Source organism: Neolamprologus multifasciatus, chromosome 7 (assembly GCF_963576455.1).
Source record: "Neolamprologus multifasciatus chromosome 7, fNeoMul1.2, whole genome shotgun sequence".
Classification (NCBI taxonomy): Eukaryota; Metazoa; Chordata; class Actinopteri; order Cichliformes; family Cichlidae; genus Neolamprologus; species Neolamprologus multifasciatus.
In genome coordinates this window covers 28,285,433-28,305,926 of record NC_140445.1, presented here as the reverse complement: position 1 = coordinate 28,305,926, position 20,494 = coordinate 28,285,433, and the positions used below count along the sequence as shown (strand labels likewise).

General features: G+C 40.4%; 1 protein-coding gene across 1 annotated transcript; it reads left to right on the top strand.

Moving 5' to 3' along the window:
* Positions 1–15,456: 15,456 nt before the first annotated feature.
* Positions 15,457–19,766, top strand: rln1 (relaxin 1). The gene is made up of 2 exons (XM_085166515.1): positions 15,457–18,682; positions 19,099–19,766. Exons 1-2 carry the CDS (start codon positions 18,487–18,489, stop codon positions 19,458–19,460), a joined length of 558 nt encoding a protein of 185 aa, XP_085022641.1. The 5' UTR covers positions 15,457–18,486; the 3' UTR covers positions 19,461–19,766.
* The last annotated feature ends 728 nt before the right edge of the window (positions 19,767–20,494 follow it).

The window sequence follows — 20,494 nt, the reverse complement described above, 5'->3', positions numbered from 1 at the left end:
ATCAACCTCCCCCTCTCTAAAAGGAGGTACCAAAACAATCTGCTTGCTAGCGTTAAACTGGTCTACAATGGAAGTGTCGGGGAGTGTACTCACACGGACGGGAACAGCGTCTTTCGCTCGAGAGGAATCCAGCTCCGTAGCTCGTATGCGGAGATGCATGAGCTCGACTTCCTTAGCCTTAGCTTCCAGCTCCACCTCCTTCAAGCGAAGGGCAAGCCTGAGATCCTCCGTCACCAAACCCGCCGTAGCCTGGCCAGTCGGGTCAAACTTAGGAGAGTGAACGGCGACAGGAGCTTCAGCCCCCGACGCCACCCGCCCCTTGGAAGGCTTCGGGACGGCCCCAGCAGCTTCCGCCCCCACTGCCGACTCAAAACCCCCAGACCCACTCGGCGAGGATTTGTGCCTCCCAAACACTCCCCGGGCCACCAGCGTCTCTATCAAACATTGTTTAATTTCTGCCTTTTTAGAATGCAGCGGAACATCCACATTGAACAAATTAGCCACTACTAACAAATCTGCTTTTGTGCACCGCTCCAACTTTTCAATGGAGGGCTGCTGCGCAAAATCATCCATGTCAAACGACATCACGAACAAAGCAAAAACTCACCGAAACTCACAACGCCGTCCCCCCACCGCAAACGCAAAAAGGAAACGAACCAACCACACGAACGAAAAGGGACGAGCCCCCATTTATGTTACGCCCCTAATCTAGGCGTGTAGAGACGCACATAAGGTTGGAGGAGAGAGAGAGACAAATACCCGCCCTGGTTCCCAAGCCAAACATCCGACACAGTTGTGAGTAAAAAAGGTGATTTATTGACGGTGATGAAGCACAGCTCCAGGGTGAACCCAGGCCAAAATAATAAACAAAACCAACTAAGTCCCACCAGAGAAAACTAACTAAACCCTACGAAAGAAAACAGAACAAACAAATAACAATACTGGCCCTCGCTCCCTAACCCGGAAAACAGGAGAAAACTGTCCCCAAAGAAAAAGGCGGCTCACCCCTTCCGCTTCAGCCTAAGGGTGCCGAGGCACTAAGTTAACACAGCTCTCACAGAGCACGCTCACACAAATGTACAACAAACGTATAGGTTGGTAACCAGGGTCAGGACCGCGTCGGCTGTCAAGCTGCTCGCTCGCTCCACACTCTCTCTCTCTCTGGCGGGAGCTGTCAGAGCGGCTTTTTGAACACTGTCACGTGTTCCACGGTCCAATCAGCTGCTCACTACTCATCATTGGGGGAGGGACCTGCAAAGAGTCTGAAACACAGCAAAGAGACACAGACAGAACAGCCCACACATTGCCACAGCCGTAACAGCATCACTGACTGGTCTACAGTGTGGGCACCAATACCGGGGACTACTGGCCTACCCCTCCCAAAACACTTTGGAGCAATCTGATGACCCCTCCCCAAACCAAAGGTCATATTACTCCCCGCAGAGAACAGATCAGGCATAGCGCTATCCGCATTTTCCTCACCCAACATGTTGGCCCAAGTGAGATATCACTGTTCAACAGCAAAAAAAAAAACGAGCCTAACCCCCACACACAATTATGCAAAACTTCACAAAACAATGAAATGTGGGGGGCGGGACGACATCAAAGAATCAAAACACCATAGAAAATAAAATAAAACGTTGTTTTCTCCTCTCAATTAAAACAGGCTGTAAAAGCCAATATCAATAGAAAAAAAAATAAATTACAATCCGTGCCTGTATAATTTGAGGCAACAATATGAAACAGTGAAAGAAATGATCATCTACGTATTTGCCCTTTAAGTTCACTGACAGAGATGCCTGCAAGCCAAATTGCGGGGCATCGATCACACACGCATATAAAAACCTGTGAGTCAAAGCGCAGGGCACAGGACCCTGGCACACAGCTGCGGAGAGGAGGCGGGAAAACAGCGGCAGCAGAAGGAGGAGGGGTGGATCGCGGATTGGCGATGTGACGGGTCACGGCACCAAGTGTAACCGGTGTGATTCTGCGTTGTGTCTGATCAAAAAAGGTAAAAGAAAGAAAGGCCTCCAAGTAAATAATTTGCCCACTCCAGCTCCTCTCCCACAGGGGAATTGTAGAAAAGAGCGGCATTTATTTTTACATTGAACATAAAGTATGGATTTACACGTAACATATTTGACATAAGATAAAACAAAAACAACAACATGAAATCCGACATACCTGATCAAAAAAGGTAAAAGAAAGAAAGGCCTCCAAGTAAATAATTTGCCCACTCCAGCTCCTACAACCAAATACAAACAGTGGGGAAGAGGGTTAGCTCAACCCACCACAACTTCCAAGTATATATCCATGCTAGCATTTATGGCGCCTAAAACCCATTTATGATACATACATACTACACACTTATAACATCTAACAAAAACAGGCTTAATAATGACAATAATTGAACTAAAATCACAATCAGAAACATCCAGGTGGCTAAATATGCATTATATGAGCGTTTTACAGTGTTGGGAAAGAAATGACACCCTCCTCTCCCACAGGGGAATTGTAGAAAAGGGGAGAGGCAAAAGGGGTACACTGTATTTATAGGGTTGCACCAAAGAAGAAGAAGAAAAGAATGAGGAGGGGCTCTAACTGATAATGAACATAACTACAGGCTTGGGGGTCCTAAAAGTCAGGTATAAAAGGAACAGTTTGGGGGTTTAGGACACATTTTGTGTAATTATAACAATGTGATTTATGACCCTGTTACACAAAACTCAAGCCTCAAAGATACAGTCTCATGTTACCACAATAAAGAGGTGTTGTCAGTGTAGTGCAGGTCTATGATGACTTTCAGTGTAGTTTTGATTCTGGTTCTGTCTTGGTTAAGTCCTAAAGTAGTCCTGATTTTGAACTGTTGTAGTCCTGTTTTAATTCTGGGTCAGTTCTGGGGTTTAGTCCCCGTGTCTTGATACAGCCCTGATTTTGTTCTGCCTTGCTGCTTAATTTAAAAAAAAAAATAGTTTAAGGTGTCCTGCATATGTGATATATAGTTTTTTCTTATATGAAGTTATTCTTTTTTGAACAAAACTCAAAACACAGCTGTGAAAAACATGCTGTGAAGTTGAAGATTTATTATAATAAATCTTCAACTTCACAGCATGTTTTTCAGTCATTTCTAACCTGCATACTAACATGCATACTACCCTTTAGGGCTAAGCCACGGTGTATAAAATGTCTGGCTTCGCCTCTGATTGATTGTTTGTTTGTTATTTGAATTGGCCAGAATCTTCTGCCAGAAAGACAGCAACAATCCAAGAGTTTATGTAACTGTATTTGATAAACACTGTTTACAACACTCTACAGGAAAAAGCTGGAATATTTGGAGACAAATGTCGTTTTTATAAGAGAAAAAGTGGGGGAACAACAGTCTGTGGGGGAACAATAAACAATATAAGTCATGGTGGTTTGACTGTTAAATGACATTTTATCGCACTGAACGGTGATTTCAGGTGTGCCAGGGTAGAAGTATGTCTGTGAAGGTTCTCAGTCATCCAGGTCAGGTCCACGTCTTCAAGCAACTTAAAGAAGTCCAGACGCTTTTCTTTGCAAGCTCCTTTGACCAGGGTAGAAGTAGTTAACAGTAGTTTTAATGCTTTATTCTGTCTTTTATTGGGTTGGTTCTATAGTATGGTTTTATGCATGTTTGTATATATTTTGCATGCCTTTATTTTGGAGCGGGTTTTTTTGTTCTACCCTCACTTTAATCGGTGCAATTCGCCACACCTGCTTACACTGTATTAAAGATAGGAGAAGACACAGAGCATGTGCAGAAGTGACACAAGCATGAAGACTGCAGAGCTTCAGCAGAGCAAACGGGTGGAGAAGCCAGACAGATGTCTGGGAAAGCCTTTCTCAATGAGACACAGCCAGTGAAAAGGGTGATTTCTCTGATGGTTGGTGCTAGAGCACCTCTGTCGCACCTGTGCATATAATATTAGAGTGGGACTTCTCGCTTGGTTTTAGTTTGAGTTTTTTTCAGTTGATACTCCTTGGCTACCGTGACCATTTTAATTTTTTTTCTGCTCTCAAACTGATGAAAAACGACCTCCCTCTTCCCTCTACTTTTCACTCATTACGCCTTTTTTATTTGTTTGTTTTTTGTTGGATTTTTTTTTGCTTGTTTTTAGTTTTAAACAAAACAAAGCATCACTTTTAGAAAGGTCGTTTTTCCTAAAGCCGTCTCCACTAATTGAGCAGCAGCGCCCTCTGCAGTTGGTAGAAAGAAGTGACAAGAAGTGACAACACATTTTTATGTCATTTTTCAACACATCTTTTCTAAGAGATTACGTTCTAATCAATCCAGTACTTTTTGTCCTGGCTTTGCTGTTTACAAATGTCTTATAGTATAAGAAGATTATGTCTGCTGTGGAGCTTCACAGTGAAGCACTGCAAATCATTCTGAATTCCCGTGTGCCCTTCAAATATCATTTCTAGTAGCTTTAAAAAAAAAAATTTAAAAAAAGTCCAATTTTATCCAAAAAGCTCAAAAATATTCATTCAAAATACATTAAGGGGATAACCCTGATTTTTTTTTTTTCAGTCTTACATTAGACTCATATGACTTTGGGTGCTTTTTCACTCATTTTCAGTCTAGCTCTTGTACCTAACCATTTAGTGGCTTTTTTTTTTTTTTTTTTTTTTTTTTTTTTTTTTTTTTTTGCTGTGGTTTGTTATTCAAATTGGCCTTCTGCCAGAAAGAGTGCAACAATCCAAGAGTTTCCTTAACTGACTGTGATAAAGCCCCACAGGCGTGTTATAAGCACTGTTTACATTAAACTTCTTTCCAGCAGTAATTAAATTCCGTGCAGTCATGACAGAAATCGTGTGGGTGATAATGTGGTTTCCTAGAAAACAGAGACAAACAATTGACTTTAATTGCAATAACATCAACTTTCGCTGAGATAGTAAACCACTTATCTCAAAATGTCCACAAGGGGCTCTGTAGATCACAAAATGGCACGCACAGCATACGTTTCATACAAACACAGAAAACTCACAGCAGTTAGAGACCTGGACGGTCTCTTTACATGAGGCTGTCACAGAGTATGGATGACTTAACCAACATTAAAGAAAATAATAGAAAATAAAAAAAATAATCCAATGATGAGATGTATCCAGGAAGCATTTGCAACATTTGTCTCTTCGCCTGACAAAAGAATTAGCAGTTACTGTAAAGATTCATGAACACACTTAATCACAACTTAATCACAAGACACTGCTTTACGACGGCTTCGCTGTGTAACACCTTCATTAGGGAGGGAAGCTGAGTGTGCCCAGCACACGTCTGCTGACGCACGACTCTTTGGGTCCGCCTGGTTGTTACGCACAGACCTTCCTAGGGACAGGTCAGAGCAGGGAAAAAACAATAATCATAATGAACAGTCACTAAACAGTAAAATGATTGTTAAACATGTATTATATCAACATAAATAAATAATCATAATTGGATTCAAAATTAAAGTCTGCAGCTGGCACTTGATTTTTTTTGCACTGAAAACTTCTTCAACTAAGCTGAATAAGAACAAAGGCAACAAAATGAATATATACAAAATACACAATATTATTCCCTTAAAAGTAAATAGTGCCCAGAGAGTGGGCTGCCTTGGCAGAAGTTGGTTCTCTAGTTATTTTATGTTTCTGGTTGGTCTGCTGTTAGTGCTGGTCACTTTGGTTTTTGCATTCTTGACTCTAGCTGTTGGTTATTTCTCCTTTTGTACTTTGCTATTATAGCAAATTTTCTTTATAGTTTATTCCATGACTTTCGATTTTTCTGCCCTCCAGTGGCGTCCATGTCTGTTAAATGTGCTTCTGTAGGTGTGTTGTTGTTTCCTGCTTTATTTTGGTACTCTGTACTATCTCGTGCCTTGTATTAAGTTTAATTCCCCCTTGTCTTGATCGTTTGAGTCTTGTCACCTGTGACTTGTTTTCCCCAGCTGTGGTATTACTTCATAATTACCTCATGTGTCTATTTAAAGCCTCCGTTTGCCTTAGCACTTTGTCTTGTTGTACTGTTGTCAGCTCATGTGTTTCCTTTGCCATCTGTGATGAATGAGTTCATTTTTTATGTACTTTGCTTTTTGTTCACCTTAACTTTGACTTTGAATCTGCATTTTGGGTCCACGTTAGCCATATTCTAATGTACCGTCATGGTCATAGCTAAGTGTACCATGTGTAGTTTATAGTAAGTTATTTGTTGTTCTTTTTTGCTGTGTAGCCTGTATTGGTAGCCCAGTGCATAAGACTGACTCTTATTGTAATAATATTATTAATAACAACTTGTATTTGTATAGCGCCTTTGAAGAAACCCAAGGACGCTTTACAGAAGAGCACACTTATAAATGTAAATGTTTTGCTGTGCGCTTCAGTTTATAGCATGTTTTCTGTGGTCAGAAAGTGCATTATTGCACTGATAGTATGAATGTGCTCATTCTTTTGATTTTACTTAATTTTTTTTAATATAATAGAAAATGTCCCCCTCTTAAATTTTGGTCGGTTGTCCCCTATATGCTGGTAAATATACTCTTTATATGGTGATGTGAGCAACTGCAGGATAAAATATGAAAGAATATGTGAATTAAAAAAAACATTTTGAAATTTCTTTTTTTTTAATTTATAGAATAGCAGAAAAGATATCCACAAGTAGGCCTACAGATTGATATTTATACAAATATACAGAGAGCTACTCACTTGTGATTCAAAATATACTCATATTTATTCTTTTTGCTACTTTCAACCACAACCTCTAAAATTAGTGAATGCAACTGCTCCAATGAGCCCTCTACCATCACAAATTCACAAATTCCTGCGCTGTTGGGAGGAGGGCTTCGCATAGAGATCAGCCAATCAGAAAGCAGAAGACTGAGCTGGCTCCATGCTTTCCTGCTAGGTTCACGACCGCCTAGCACACAGAGCTAGGGCAAGTTTCTATAAAGCTTTGTTTGAGTACATTAGCACTGTTATTAATTACATGGTAATGCGTTATGGATATCAATATGGGCATTTGTGACTGGAGAAGGTGCATTTGAGCAGTTGTAGTCACTGATTTAAGAGGCTTTAATTAGTAAAAATTAAATAGATGAGTAAAATTGGTCTACGTATATTTGTGTAAATATAAATCTACACCTTTGTGAATATTTTTTCTGCTACTTTAAACCTCAAACGCACGTGTGTGGAACGTTTTTATGTGTGATATTAGACAGTACATGAGATATCGGCAGCATTTGCAGGTCATGCATGACATTTATATGACCTTTCATTTGGTGTTTAAGCTTTAATGAAAAGCCGACAACACAAAACTAAGTCAAATGCCAACCGAAGAGATTTCACAGCAAACGCCACTAGCATACCCTTAGCTTCAACATGACTCTTGATTTTCTGGTAGCTTTGTGTTAGCATGCTCTCTGCACAGATGCTTGCAGAAACCTGATGTCACACCGCCAGTAAATGCTGGATCTGTAAGTCCTCAGTTCACTGTGTGGCAGCTGTTTTGTGTGAATCTTATTACTTGTAATTTTTATATAGTTTTACCAAAATGTCAGATGACGTAATGACTACATATATCTTTGATCAAATTCCAAAAATAAGCAAACACGGGGCTAATGGGACCGATTGTACCTGTGAGCATGCCCACATACTCCGGGGTACAAAGACGGGGAATCACTGACCATCTGTCTTTCCAGTCTGGTTCTTTTTTTTCCCTTCTTGAATCACACCAGAGACACGGGCTTCAGTTCAAATCCTTGCGTTTCCATTCAGAGACCACATGTTTTATTGCCCTCATTATTTTTGGGGTTTTTCATTTAAACAAAGGATTGATGGGGTTTTTTTCCCTCTCTTTTTTTGTTTTGCCAATTTCTTGTGATTTATTCATGCCTCCGAGCCGCCGAGTAGCAGGTGGGATGTGTGACTGTCATAAAACCAATGATATTATCTGACTTAGACCCAAAACGTTTGTTGTGTGGTCTGCCCCTTAATTTTCTCATGCTCTCCCAGCTGTAAATGTGGTCGATGATGACTAATAATATTCAGCAATGGCAAAGGTTTGGCAATTGAATTTCAGAGCGCCCTCAATTGCGTTGTGATGATGACTCATGGATGAATGTTGGATGCATGTTTCTGCATTGCTGTAGTGTTTTACTGGGTTACCTTACAGATTGTTTCATATTAATAGATTTCTCTAAAATTCACATTAGAAGATGAGTTACAAAGACATCTCTAAATCATGTGTCCTATCCAACAAGTCCAAATCCAACAAAACTGAAATGTCTAGCGTTTAAAAAGGAACATTTCAGGGTTGCAGGGGGTCACTGTTACTTTAAATAACAATGAAATAATTTAGCTAATGTAGCATTCAAATTGTATTTTTGCTCCAAACATGATGACTACGACTCACCCTAGCAATTTTACAATATCTCTTTAAAGATACACCGTTGCCTCCCCCTGCATTAAGATGTCCAAAATGACTGCTTGTCAAGTCACATCAGTCAAAGTTAATTGATCCTTGTCATCCTCTGGCCTTGTGCACCTCCAAGTTGAAGTCAATGGCCATTGTGTTTGAATCATGCCCTCCATTTTAAGCATTACTTGGAATTCAGTTAATATGCTTGTGTGACGCATGTCTTGAGGAAGGATGGCAGCTGTGATGTGACGCAAGTAGCATTTTTGATAATTTTCCATTTAAGAATGGGTCTTGGGTGCTAATAATGGGGTTGTGCTTTCTATTCAGCAATTGAACTTTAGTGGGTCTGAGAGTAAAGAAGGTGAGCCAAGGTTTCCTTATGTATTATATAGCTTTTATAGCAATTTGAATCCTGCACCCACCTTCTGTACATACAACATGTCACAAAAAAGACACAATATAAATGGGTCAGCAAAGGGAAAGGTAAACAGCAGTAGACACTGCTGTAGATAAAGGGTAGTAATTTTTAAGTTTGGTTTGGAAGATGGCTAAAAGCTTCTAATCAGATAACAAACCCTGAGATACCTCACAGGATAGACATCAGTACTTCTGACAGAGTTTTCTGTGCATGATTAATTATCGTGTAATAAATGTACATTTTATTAAACATATCTGTTTAACTATTTGTTAATACGGATATCTGATCAATCATTTGGCAACAATGGCAGAAACTCAGTGCATTTATGCAGGTAGATATGATCAAGGTGGTCTTTTGAAGTTCAAACTGAGCATCAGAATTGGGAGAAGAAGGGCGATTTAAGTGACTTTTGATGTGGCATAGTGTCAAAAAGCTCAGATCAATCCAATTTCTTAAATTTCTAGACTTCTTTAAAAAATATAACTTGTGTAAATTTTTGGACAGTGTCTGGAGATAAAAGTAGAATAACCAAACACGGGAATACAAAAAGATGTTAGTATAGCTGTCCTTAGCAAGGTTAACTTTTTTCTTCCATATTTCTCCTTCAATTTCTGGCATCAGCTCCACCATTCCATTTCAAATTACCTAAGCTACAAAATTCTTTCTTGCGTATATTGGCTATCTACAATTCTCAAAGAAATAAAAATAAAAGATTTGAGTAAGAGGCATTCTGGATATCCATTGATATCTTCTCCTCGAGTCGTTTCTTGGTGGATTTGCTAGTGCGGTTAGGAACGTTATCCTTTACATTAGATCAGCTCTTGCTCAGATTTTGGACAATATGATTTAAACAATTAAAGAAATCATGTGTGTGTAATATGTGCCCATCTCTCCCTTCTTCCATTATGCAGACTGTGATGATTTGCTTGTATGTTTTAAAAGCAGTCCCCTGTATTGTGTACATGCTTGCAGCTTTCGTAAATGTCAGTGAATTTCCCGCTTGGTTTTGCTCTGACTTTGTCACCTTCAGAGCTTTGCGGCTCATTTCTTCTTTTCACATCATCTTAACTTCATTTTTCCAGTGACTGTCTCATAATCAGATTCCGATGCTTGTCCAAGCTATTGGTTATCCTTTTCAATATTCCCACCAATAGACATGATGTTTGTCTAGTTTGAATCACATATGTACAATAACAGATCCTGGGCACTAACCCCATTTCGCAGTTATTGGTTCACGGTCATTCTGTGCAAACTGAAAATATAAAGAGATGCAGAATATTTTACATAGTCCCTGAAGGTTTTTGATGTAGACTTATATATGACTGGATATAAAACCTCAGGACTTATTTGGAAGCTGAAATTTAAACATAGCTGTTTCTACCAACAAAGTTCAGAAGGTCGGCTGATAATTTTATAGTATTTATGGCATTTTGCTATTTTTTCCATTGAAATATTCAATGGTACCCAGATTTTCAAGCATATTGAGTGGAATAATCTGAAATGGGCATGACTAAAATGTAGACCGGGAGTAATCAAACATGACGAGAGCAAGGGGAAGCAAAACTGAAAACATTAACATAGGACACAGACTGTCAAAGTAAAGCAGGAAACATAACACAGAGACAGGGACTTGATGGGGGACTAGGCTGACAGGGTAGACAGAGCAAACATGGAACACAGAGACAGAAACCAGAAGACTAAGAACTCTTAAAAAAAACACTGAACCAAAAGACTAGAAATGATAAACAATGAATTGAAAGGGCTATACAATAATTCAAAATACAAAACACTGGGTTGCGGACCCAGGACGGTGACAAGATCCAGGTTGAAGACAAAAGGTGACTGTGCTTTTGAGGTTTTGAAAGATGGCATACAAAACCTGCACAGGTGGTTCAAACTACAAAATCTTCTTGTTGTAAAAACTGTAAAAAAAAAATAAAATAAAATCTTTACAACATTTAGGCTGAAATATGACATGCTTTTGAAGGCTAACTGGTCTTCCTCTTTTCCTACTGCCTAGCAGCTCCATCCTCAGCATCCTTTGTTTAGTGCATTCACTTTCCCTCCTCTGCAGAAACCATCTCAACCCTGCATCTCTAATTTTGTCTCCAAACTGCTCAACCTAAGCTGTCCCACTGATACAATGCTCCTGGCCTTGCTTCCCTCCCACTTGATCTCCTGCACACACAATATTTCTACTTTCCTTCTCTCAATCACATCAGCCACTTCCCTGTCTTCAGTTAGCACAGGATGGACCAGGACCACGCTGGCCAGCAGTGCCAGAGGTTGACAAAGGCTGACAAATTTTAATGTCTTTAGAAAAGTATATCTGTGCTCATTGGACAGGACACATGAGCAGACCCACTTTCTTTGTTTTCCTGTCCCTGTGTACTTACCACGCGCCTCTGTGTATATATAAATATGAGAGTGTTTAAAGGATTACATGCCAGAGGTCAAGTGGAGCTAGATCAACATGAGAGCAATACAGTCTAAGGAAATGGTGTACAATCAGCTGATGAATGTTGCAGACCGGGGACGTCACTCCTGATCCAATTTATATTGTTGAAATAGGACCTGTGGTAGGACTTGACCTAAGCGGCTAAAGAATGGCAGGAAACGGATGCTGTCCAGTGTGGCGAGTGATTTATTCACCATTTTGTGACTAAACAATACTTACAAAAAATAAATAAGAAACTCAACTCCATAGTTAACTTAGTACTAATAAACATAACTGAACTTAATGCAACGGAAACTAAGGTCAAAATGCACACAGCTACACTGACCTGGTCCTTTTCCCCCAAACACCTGCGTTCATCTGCTTAAATAGTGCACTTAACCAAACAATCTCACCCTGGACTATTCCATTAGGTAGGTAAGGCAAACATTTCTATACTCAAACGTATGCTGCTACTCTTTCCTAGCAATAAAAACTCTACGGTGAAATCAATACAATAAATCCATTTCTCTATAAACACACGCTAAAATCAACTTTAATTGCAAAGATTCTCCCCCTTCTTCACCTGGTCTCTTCCTGTGACTTCAGATTAACCAGAAAGCTATAAATACAGTAAGTGAAACTACATTTTCTCTTTTTGTTCCTGGAAGACAGCTAGGTAAGATGAGTTCAAATTGAACCAATTAACAGTTAAAATCAATACCATGTTAACTTAACAAACTGTCAGAATTGATTTAAACCAAGATGTTATGTTATATAATCTGTAAAAGTGCAAAACAAACAAACCCGGGATAGTACATCTCTGCCTATTACAGAATACATGTGAGATATGGCTAAATCAAAACAAGAATGTTAACTAAGAATATGGACAAATGGTGTTCTCACCCACTTTGTCACAGGACCATTATTCCAGCCATACAACTGATCATCGGTTTTCCGCTGATGACTTGTTGCCAGGATAGAGAACATTTCTCCTGCTTACTGTCAAGCTCTTAAGGAAGACTAACTGATTATGTTTGCATTTCTTCATCCTGCTTGATAAGTTAAACACATTTTAATCTGGGAGTTGGCTTGACCAACTCCCTTACAAATGCTGTTAAACTGGCTCTGACTTGTTCACACAGAGGCTGCTACTCTGTATATCATCCTGGCTGATTTGGGGATTTATTACTTTTGTTTGATATAACCATACAGACGTGACTGCATCAGGTTTCTTTTCTTTGTAGCTTTGTAGTAAACATATGTTCACTTTAGTTATTGTTTATTGAATCTTCTTAGTATTAAATGAAATGTTAAGTTGACTTACACAATAGACATTACTCTTTGAACTGGTTTTGAATCGGGATCCGTAATGAACGTTTTTGCTCTCACCACCTTCTACTTTTTTGTAAACCCAAGTCCTGGGAGCTCTAACAGAGGACATTGTGTGCTCATATGGTAGAAATATACAGTGGTTTGAAAAAAGGTCTCCTGGAGAAAAGTTTTATGATCAGACGAACAAACATTAAGCTATTTGGGCACAAAGACAAGAGGGGTGTCACGAGGGCCGAGTGGCCTGTACTGAAAAGGACTCAGGTGCAGAAACCCAGAGCTGAGACAGCAGATGATGTGACAATTTATTAGGCGTAGTGCAAAAAACGTAGCAAAGACAAAAAAAACAATAAGACGTGGAGTTTGACGAGGCGTGGCCTGGGAAACGTGGCTAGGGCGAGGGAACGGGATGCAGAGTGGAGCTGAGCAGGGAACAGTCACACTGAAGAGAGAAGACAGTGGAGTTAGGGAGGTAGTGGAGGCAGCTCTGAAGTGGCAAGTTGTAAGGGTAGCAATTCTTACTTACAGTAGGGGACATGGAGTGTTGAGAGGGGGGTAAGAGAATCCAGGGAGGGCTGAGTGGCGTAGAAAGGCTGACCTGAGATCCGGGGCTTCAGATGGAGTGTGATGGCAGGAGGGCAGGCAGGTGAGGCACAGAGGGATTTTCAAAATGATTGCTTGGTATCCTGAGTCTGGAGGTGGAGCGTGAGCCAAGGTGAAAACAGCAAATGTGTTGATGACGAACTGAATGAACGAATGAACATCAATGTGTGGCTTAAATCCCTCTGGCTTGATTGCCTGCAATAGGCTCCAGGTGTGCAGGAGCTGGCCCTGCCCAGGGGCGGATCCCAGGTAGGTTCAGGAGCCCTATGGAAATTCCAGCCACCCACTGCAGACCATGACAAGGGGTGTTTGGATAAATCTGAGACTCTCAGGGTCCCTGGGTCTGAGCGACCCAGGGACCCTGAGCAGTTTTTGACTAATATTATAATATATGTATTTTGTATTGCTGTCCCTCGTTCTCCCTGCATATGTGTCTGTGTGTGTGTGTGTGTGTGTGTGGGTGGGTGGGTGGGTGGGTGTGGCCCTGGCAGGTGATTGGCCACACCTGAAGACCATGTCACACCTGCAGCTGATCAGGCCTCGTCGGAGGAGCTACTTGAGAGTGTGGTTGAGCTCTCTCCGACGCTGGATCATTGCGTGGCTTCACGAGTAGCGAGAGATGAGAGGGCAGCGAGCACGGGGTGCTCATCACGGAGAAGCGGAGACAGGAGCACTAACACTGGGAAGAGGACACGTCATGGGAGTCGGGAGAGCACGGGATTTATTGTCATGTTTTTCCATCACTGTAAATAAACGCACTCTTTATACACAGAGCACCGCGCCTGGGTCCTCATTCCCCATATCCCCACGGTCTGCCAGCCAGACCGTGACAGAGACTTTCATACCTGAGAACACTTTCAAGCATGGTCATGGTAGCATCATGCTCTAGTGCTGTTTTGCTGCCCTTAGTACCTGTACATTATGAAAGTGGATGGAGGAATGAAAAAGGACTATCTCCAAATTCTCTAATTTCACTTGAAGTTAACAGCTAGGCACTAGACATTGGTTTTAAAATGGATAAAGCAGGCTAATATTAAGTTTCTGTAATGGCCTTCCTAAAGTCATGACGTATTTACATTTTTGAAAATTTGCGCACTACGCTTACAAGCTGGGTCTGTGCCATGAAACTAAAGAGTTATGTCTAAAACCTCTGTTCCCTGAAGAAGAGGAACGAGGTACAACACATAAATATGGAATATAACAGCCCCCCATCTATCCTGGAAACCTCTATTCACGCCTTTAAGGCAAATGACCTTTGATGACGTTTGCACAGCCCCGCCTGCACATATACACCCTGTCATCACAGTCATCAATCAGTTTGATAGCTGATGAATAACAAAAGCATCTGGTCTAGGTGTACTGATGATTCTAATCCCATGTGGATTCATGTAAATCAACAAGTTTGAATTTATTGGATCCAAAATAAATTCAAACTTGTTCACCAATTCTTATTTTTTATAAATACATATTTAATACATTAAAGATGTATGGCCTATAATGGTAAATGGCCTGTATTTATATAGCGCTTTTCTAGTCCCTAAGGACTCCAAAGCGCTTTACATATCCAGTCATCCACACACTGGTGATGGCAAGGTAATTTGGGGCGCACTGACAGAGGCAAGGCTGCCGGACACTGGCACCACCGGGCCCTCTGACCACCACCAGTAGGCAACAGGTGAAGTCTCTTGCCCAAGGACACAACGACCGAGACTGTCCAAGCCGGGGCTCGAACCGGCAACCTTCCGATTACAAGGCGAACTCCCAACTCTTGAGCCACGATCGCCCCGTGGCTCAAGAGAGTATGCTGTATAGCCAAAAGAAATTGTTAAATGCACCAAATTACCATGAAAATCTGAGCGCATGTAAAATTGTGACCACAAGTGGAAACAACCCCAAACTTGTGTGGATTTGTTACAAAAAGTGTAACACAGACTCTTTGCCTTTATTTTATATGGACCTATCAAGCTAACTGAGTAGTTACACTCTGTAGTCATCCTGTTTTATGTTTTCTGTGGAGACCTTGAGAAGGGACGTCATGTCTCTGATTAACAAAGCCAGGCTTTCTTTGTATTAGCTGTCTTTGTAAAACCCGGAACCTCTTTAACCCAGCCCCTGTGGTTCACACACTGAGCATGCTCACATGATTTGACTCTTCCTCTGCACAAAATGGATTGATTGAGCACCACCTACTCCAATCAGACATTATCATAGGAGCAGTACAAAAATTATTTGAAAACATACACAGTACTTTTGTTGTTCTGCAAATAAAACAGGAGATAACTCTGTGATTTGACGATCACAAACACAAGCTAAAAAAATAAACTCGACACATTGCCTCAGATTCATTGTTACACTCTCCCACAGCCTGATAAACATGTGGAAATTGCAACAGTTTGTCACTCAACAAAAGTGAAATGAATTGCACTGAATGATGGATTTTCTCTAATCTGTGTTCACAGTAATGACAAAACCTGACAGCAGATTATGAATAATCATAAAATATTTGTTTAGTTAAGGTAAAAAAAATATATATAAAATGTATAATATAAATGAACATAATAAAGACACTGATGAGGTGAAGTGTATTTCCGAGGTCATTCAACAACCAAGGAGCCCTGAGAGCAAAAGCTCGGTCGCCTGCTGGTGGGAACAGTGTATCTGCCTGAGAATATGAAGCTATGTATTGGTTGGTAAGAGAACAGCAGTTTGAGAAGTTGTTTTCCATTTCCACCGACGTATTAATTCAGCTCCAGTGACACATCTCTACAAATATCAAGACAGATACACACAATTATTTGGCAAAAATGAGCCGAAAATGAAATTCAAACTAGTTTTTTCTGTGACATATCAAATCTGTCAAACTATGCTTTTTTTTCTTAACCTATTCATCATCACTGAGGTCACGCCGCTTTCCTGTTCATCTTTGACACCCGCACTTTTTGAGAATAAAGGCCTTTTTAGACGAGAATGTCACTCAGTCGTGCTCTGCAGCGATTGTTATGCTGCGCACGTGTTTGTGTGCGTGCAGATGTGAGACCGTGTCACAAGAGGAACGGCAGACAAAAGAGTCGTGTGGCTGAGGTTCATCAGCGCGGACGCAGGGTTTGTGACACTGGACTGGCCGTCTCTTTTTCCCTTTCACCCTCTGTCTGTCTCACACCTTTCATATCTCCAGCTTATGGTGAAAACAAAGGCTAACCTTTTTTTTTAGGCCAGTGCCGATATCGGCATTTAAATGTTTTATAATAATAAAACATGTTGTTATAAAGTACAATGAAGCTACTGTAAAGGCAGTGTCCATACTTTATTTAGCTTTTAAGGCTTGCTATGCCTGATGACGTCATCTGCGTTTTTTCTTCTACATTTGTGTGTGGCAGTGAAGTTTTCAAATATTATCGCTCCTAGTTTACAGCGGTCACAGTGGGCATCACTGCAGGGTGAGATTGTAACACCTCGCAGATGTCAGATGATCTGACACACACAGACACACACACACACACACCTGCAAAGTGTGAAACTTACTGAGCCGAATCTTCACAACATTTTTATTGAATTAATCACACTTTGATGTCATATACTGACCTTTACCAGAGCAGGTCAGTATATGACATTTTTAAGTGTTAGACAAAGCAGTCGCATAAAGTTTAGGTTACAGTCTTGCTAAAAGAATGGCACAAGTCATCTACAGGTGGCACCAAGACCGCATTTAAATGGCTTTTAAGCTTTTAGCATTTTATGTTTTGCAGTATTTATGTTGTTGTTTTTCCATTTCATTCAACTTTGAATAATTTTCAGTCTTGTGCTCTTATTTATCTTTTTATCGCTTGCTGACAGTTAATTATTGTCTTCTCGTTATCAGTGTTTTTCTTTAGGGCCATTAAAAGAAAAACCAATTTTTCCAATGAGCTTCCTGCTTGGATTCCAGGTTGACAGCACCTAGGGAACATTTGTCTAAAGAATGACAAATAAGGCAACAAAAAAAACAGAGACTCTCTCATCTCAGATTGTCACTTCCAGTAGTGCTTGTCCTCCACCTGCTTCCTTCTTTTCTTCTTTTTTGTTTTTACATCAGTTTTAATTTCCATGCATGCTTAAAATCTGCAAACTGAGGAAATTAAGAACATTTAGGACATTTCTGTGCACTAGAAATAGCTTACTATTGATCTATAAGAATGCTGAATGAGTTACCCAAAGGTTTACTCTTAGCTGTAATAAATAAGCTTTTCTCATATGTTTTATTCACATCAGTGTTTGCATCCAGGTTAAATCACATTTCCATAATAGAAATGGTAAATGAAATCTCTAGCTGATAGTAGTGAATGACAGCGTAAATGCATCCATAACCAGAAAAACCAAATATAATCAGATTTAAATTAAAGATGAGCCCAACTAAAATCAAACATTGCCTCGACACCACTATTTGTGATGATTTAGAGATCTAACCCGTTAATTAACATTAAGTAAGAAAAAGAAAGAAAAAATAAAAATCAATAAATGAAGATGGTAATTACAACCCATTAAATGTGTTTTTTATGATATTTTTAGGGAAGGCAGAAAAAGAAACAGTAGCATAGAGTGGAAGTTTAAACAAATCTAAGCTTTAAATTCAATATCTGTCATTTTTATCTTGTTTATTTTAACTTGTCCTGTTTTCTGTATCGTATACAAATAAAGTAAAACAAAAAAATAGCCGTGAATTCAGTGAAAGATATTTAAAGGACTTCAGTATCTCAGTTTCTCTCCTGCAGCAAAGGTACCCCCTGAATGCAATGCTGCAAAGTCAATAACCTAACTCGTTTTGTTTTGTTTTTTAATTATGTTAGTATCAGCCTAAAGCACTTACAATCTTACAAGACACCAAATGTTTTCAGTGCTTTTATAACGTTTTCCGATAATAAATGCTGCCTATGTTAAACATTTGTCCTCTGTAATAATGTGTGAGTAATGAGTGCATACTCAAACTTGATATTACTGCACAAGAGAAATAACTCCACGTACGTCATCGTCATCAATCTGAAAGACGATGACGCATGTGAGAGGAAGGGAGGCAGGTTGTTGAGTGAACTAGTGTCTAGGGCTATATAAGGTCCACTCCCAAAGAGGGAAGAAGAAAAGAACACAAAGCAGACTGATAGAAGCAGCTTTCCCAGTTTGAGAGTCTGCAAGAGCATATTCCTGACAGAGAAACAAGGAAGCGAGCGGGATCTGCAGCACACATCAGACCTGAGCCCAGCTGACTCCCACCTGTGCACCTCAAACCAGGCAGTTTAATTTCAGGACAGGTGAGCAATGCTCTGGAGACTGACTCTCACCGTGGCTGTGGTGTGTGTCGGCAGCATGTGCAGCTGTGAGAATGCTGATGTGATGAACAGACTGATCGTACCGAGGGACTATGGGGTGAAACTGTGTGGGAGAGAGTTCATCAGAGCGGTCATCTTCACCTGTGGTGGCTCCCGGTGGAGACAGTCCACGGAGGGAGACTTGGGTGAGTTAATGCTGCTACACTTTCACTAATTGTTTCATTTGTGTGCACTAATTAAATGTATGCAGACGTGTTTAAAAATATTTCTATAAAACTACAGTGAATGGTGGAGATCTGTGAAGAGTGTGAGGTATTTATTTATCATTAAGACCAAAGATGCTCCACAGGTGGAGGACTGTGAAAGACTTCCTGTTAAATTTTGACCTATGGTACTTTGGAATGAGTTCAGGCTGTTTTCATTAGTTGATGATGCCTGATACATGTATACCACGACAGTTCAGCACCACAGTCGGCTCCTTTTAGTGAATACTCTCCATTATTCTCCTATTTTCTTTGTCTTTTCTGGCCTACAGTACACTTTCCTGCACTAATTTCCTGATTGCATTTGAGGTCACTGATCTTTTTTTTTCTGTCTCTAGATCTGTTCCCGTGGAGTTCCCTTCCTGATGTTAAAGTGGAGGAGAGCCAGCACACCTGGCAACGTGATGCAGACCTCGCAGAAAACCACTCTCCTCTCCGCACTGCCTCCTCTTACTCCCTGGCAGACCTCCTGGCTCTTTATGGGTCCACAGGTGACAGACAGCAGCAGCAGCCACCGCTGAGTCTTCCTGCCCCTCTGGGGGACTCCCATCTGTCCACAGCTGCAGGTGAGCAAGACGGGACCCCGGGTTCAGCTGACTGGATCCTACCAAGCAAGAAGAAGAGGAACTTTTCACTTGGTGTGGCAGGGATGTGCTGTAACCAGGGGTGCACCAAGAATGATATTGGACGCTTGTGCTGAGGCAGGAAGCAGGGTGGGTGGGTGATGGCACGGGGCTCGTTCATGGAGCCATTATGATGAGCAGTAATGGACAGTGTACAGAAAACGTCTGGTGTTGATTAAGCTGTTCCCACTCGTGCTGTAGTGTACAAGAAAAACATTCCCCCAGCTTCACGTCTTCTTCATTCTCCTCTCTCCTTTGTTTAATCCATCTGTACGTATTATATGTTATCTTTGTCAATAAATTTTAAATACTGTAATATATGACATATTGAGCAGCATCAGACTTTTTTCTGTCTATATTTTGGCCTGTCGACTCTCAGACCACATTCATGAAATGCATTCATACAAACACTGGACAGTATTGTACATTAATGTCATTTAGAAGGCCGGGAACTTATTGCTGGCCTTGTTCACAGCATTAAAACACCCTGATGATTTTCTCTAAACAGCCCGAGGATAATACTCCACAGGAGCAGGGTTTTTGTCCTTTTAACACTGTTGCACCCACCTAAACCCATTCAGCCTCAATAAAATAAACATAAACATATCTCAACTCTTGCTGGCAATCATGGAGTTTACACATTAACTTCACATTAAAAAATGCTCTTAGATGGAGCTATGGCTACTGTATGACTTGTCTACTAAAAAAAGCACAAACACCTTACATATATAAACTTCACATCTTCAGATATTTACATGTAAACCAGCAGAGCATAGTTTAAATGGCAGCTTTTTCTTAACCCTGTCTGAAACAAACTACAATTAAAAACAAATAAGGAAAAAGAAACACCAGTTGAATTTTTTGAGCTTTTTATGAAAATCTTTGGATACAAAATGATACAAACTTCACAGAAGAATCATATGTGATATACATACATCACAATAATACTGGTATGGAAAAAGATAACTCCCAAATGTTTTGCAATTTAAAAACAAAAACAAAAACAGAATAAACTGACAATCGTCAAGTATCATGAAAGAAATATTCAGGGTGCCTATAAGGAGGTTAAAACACAGGAGAACGCACACACATTTAAAGTGTACACTGTCTC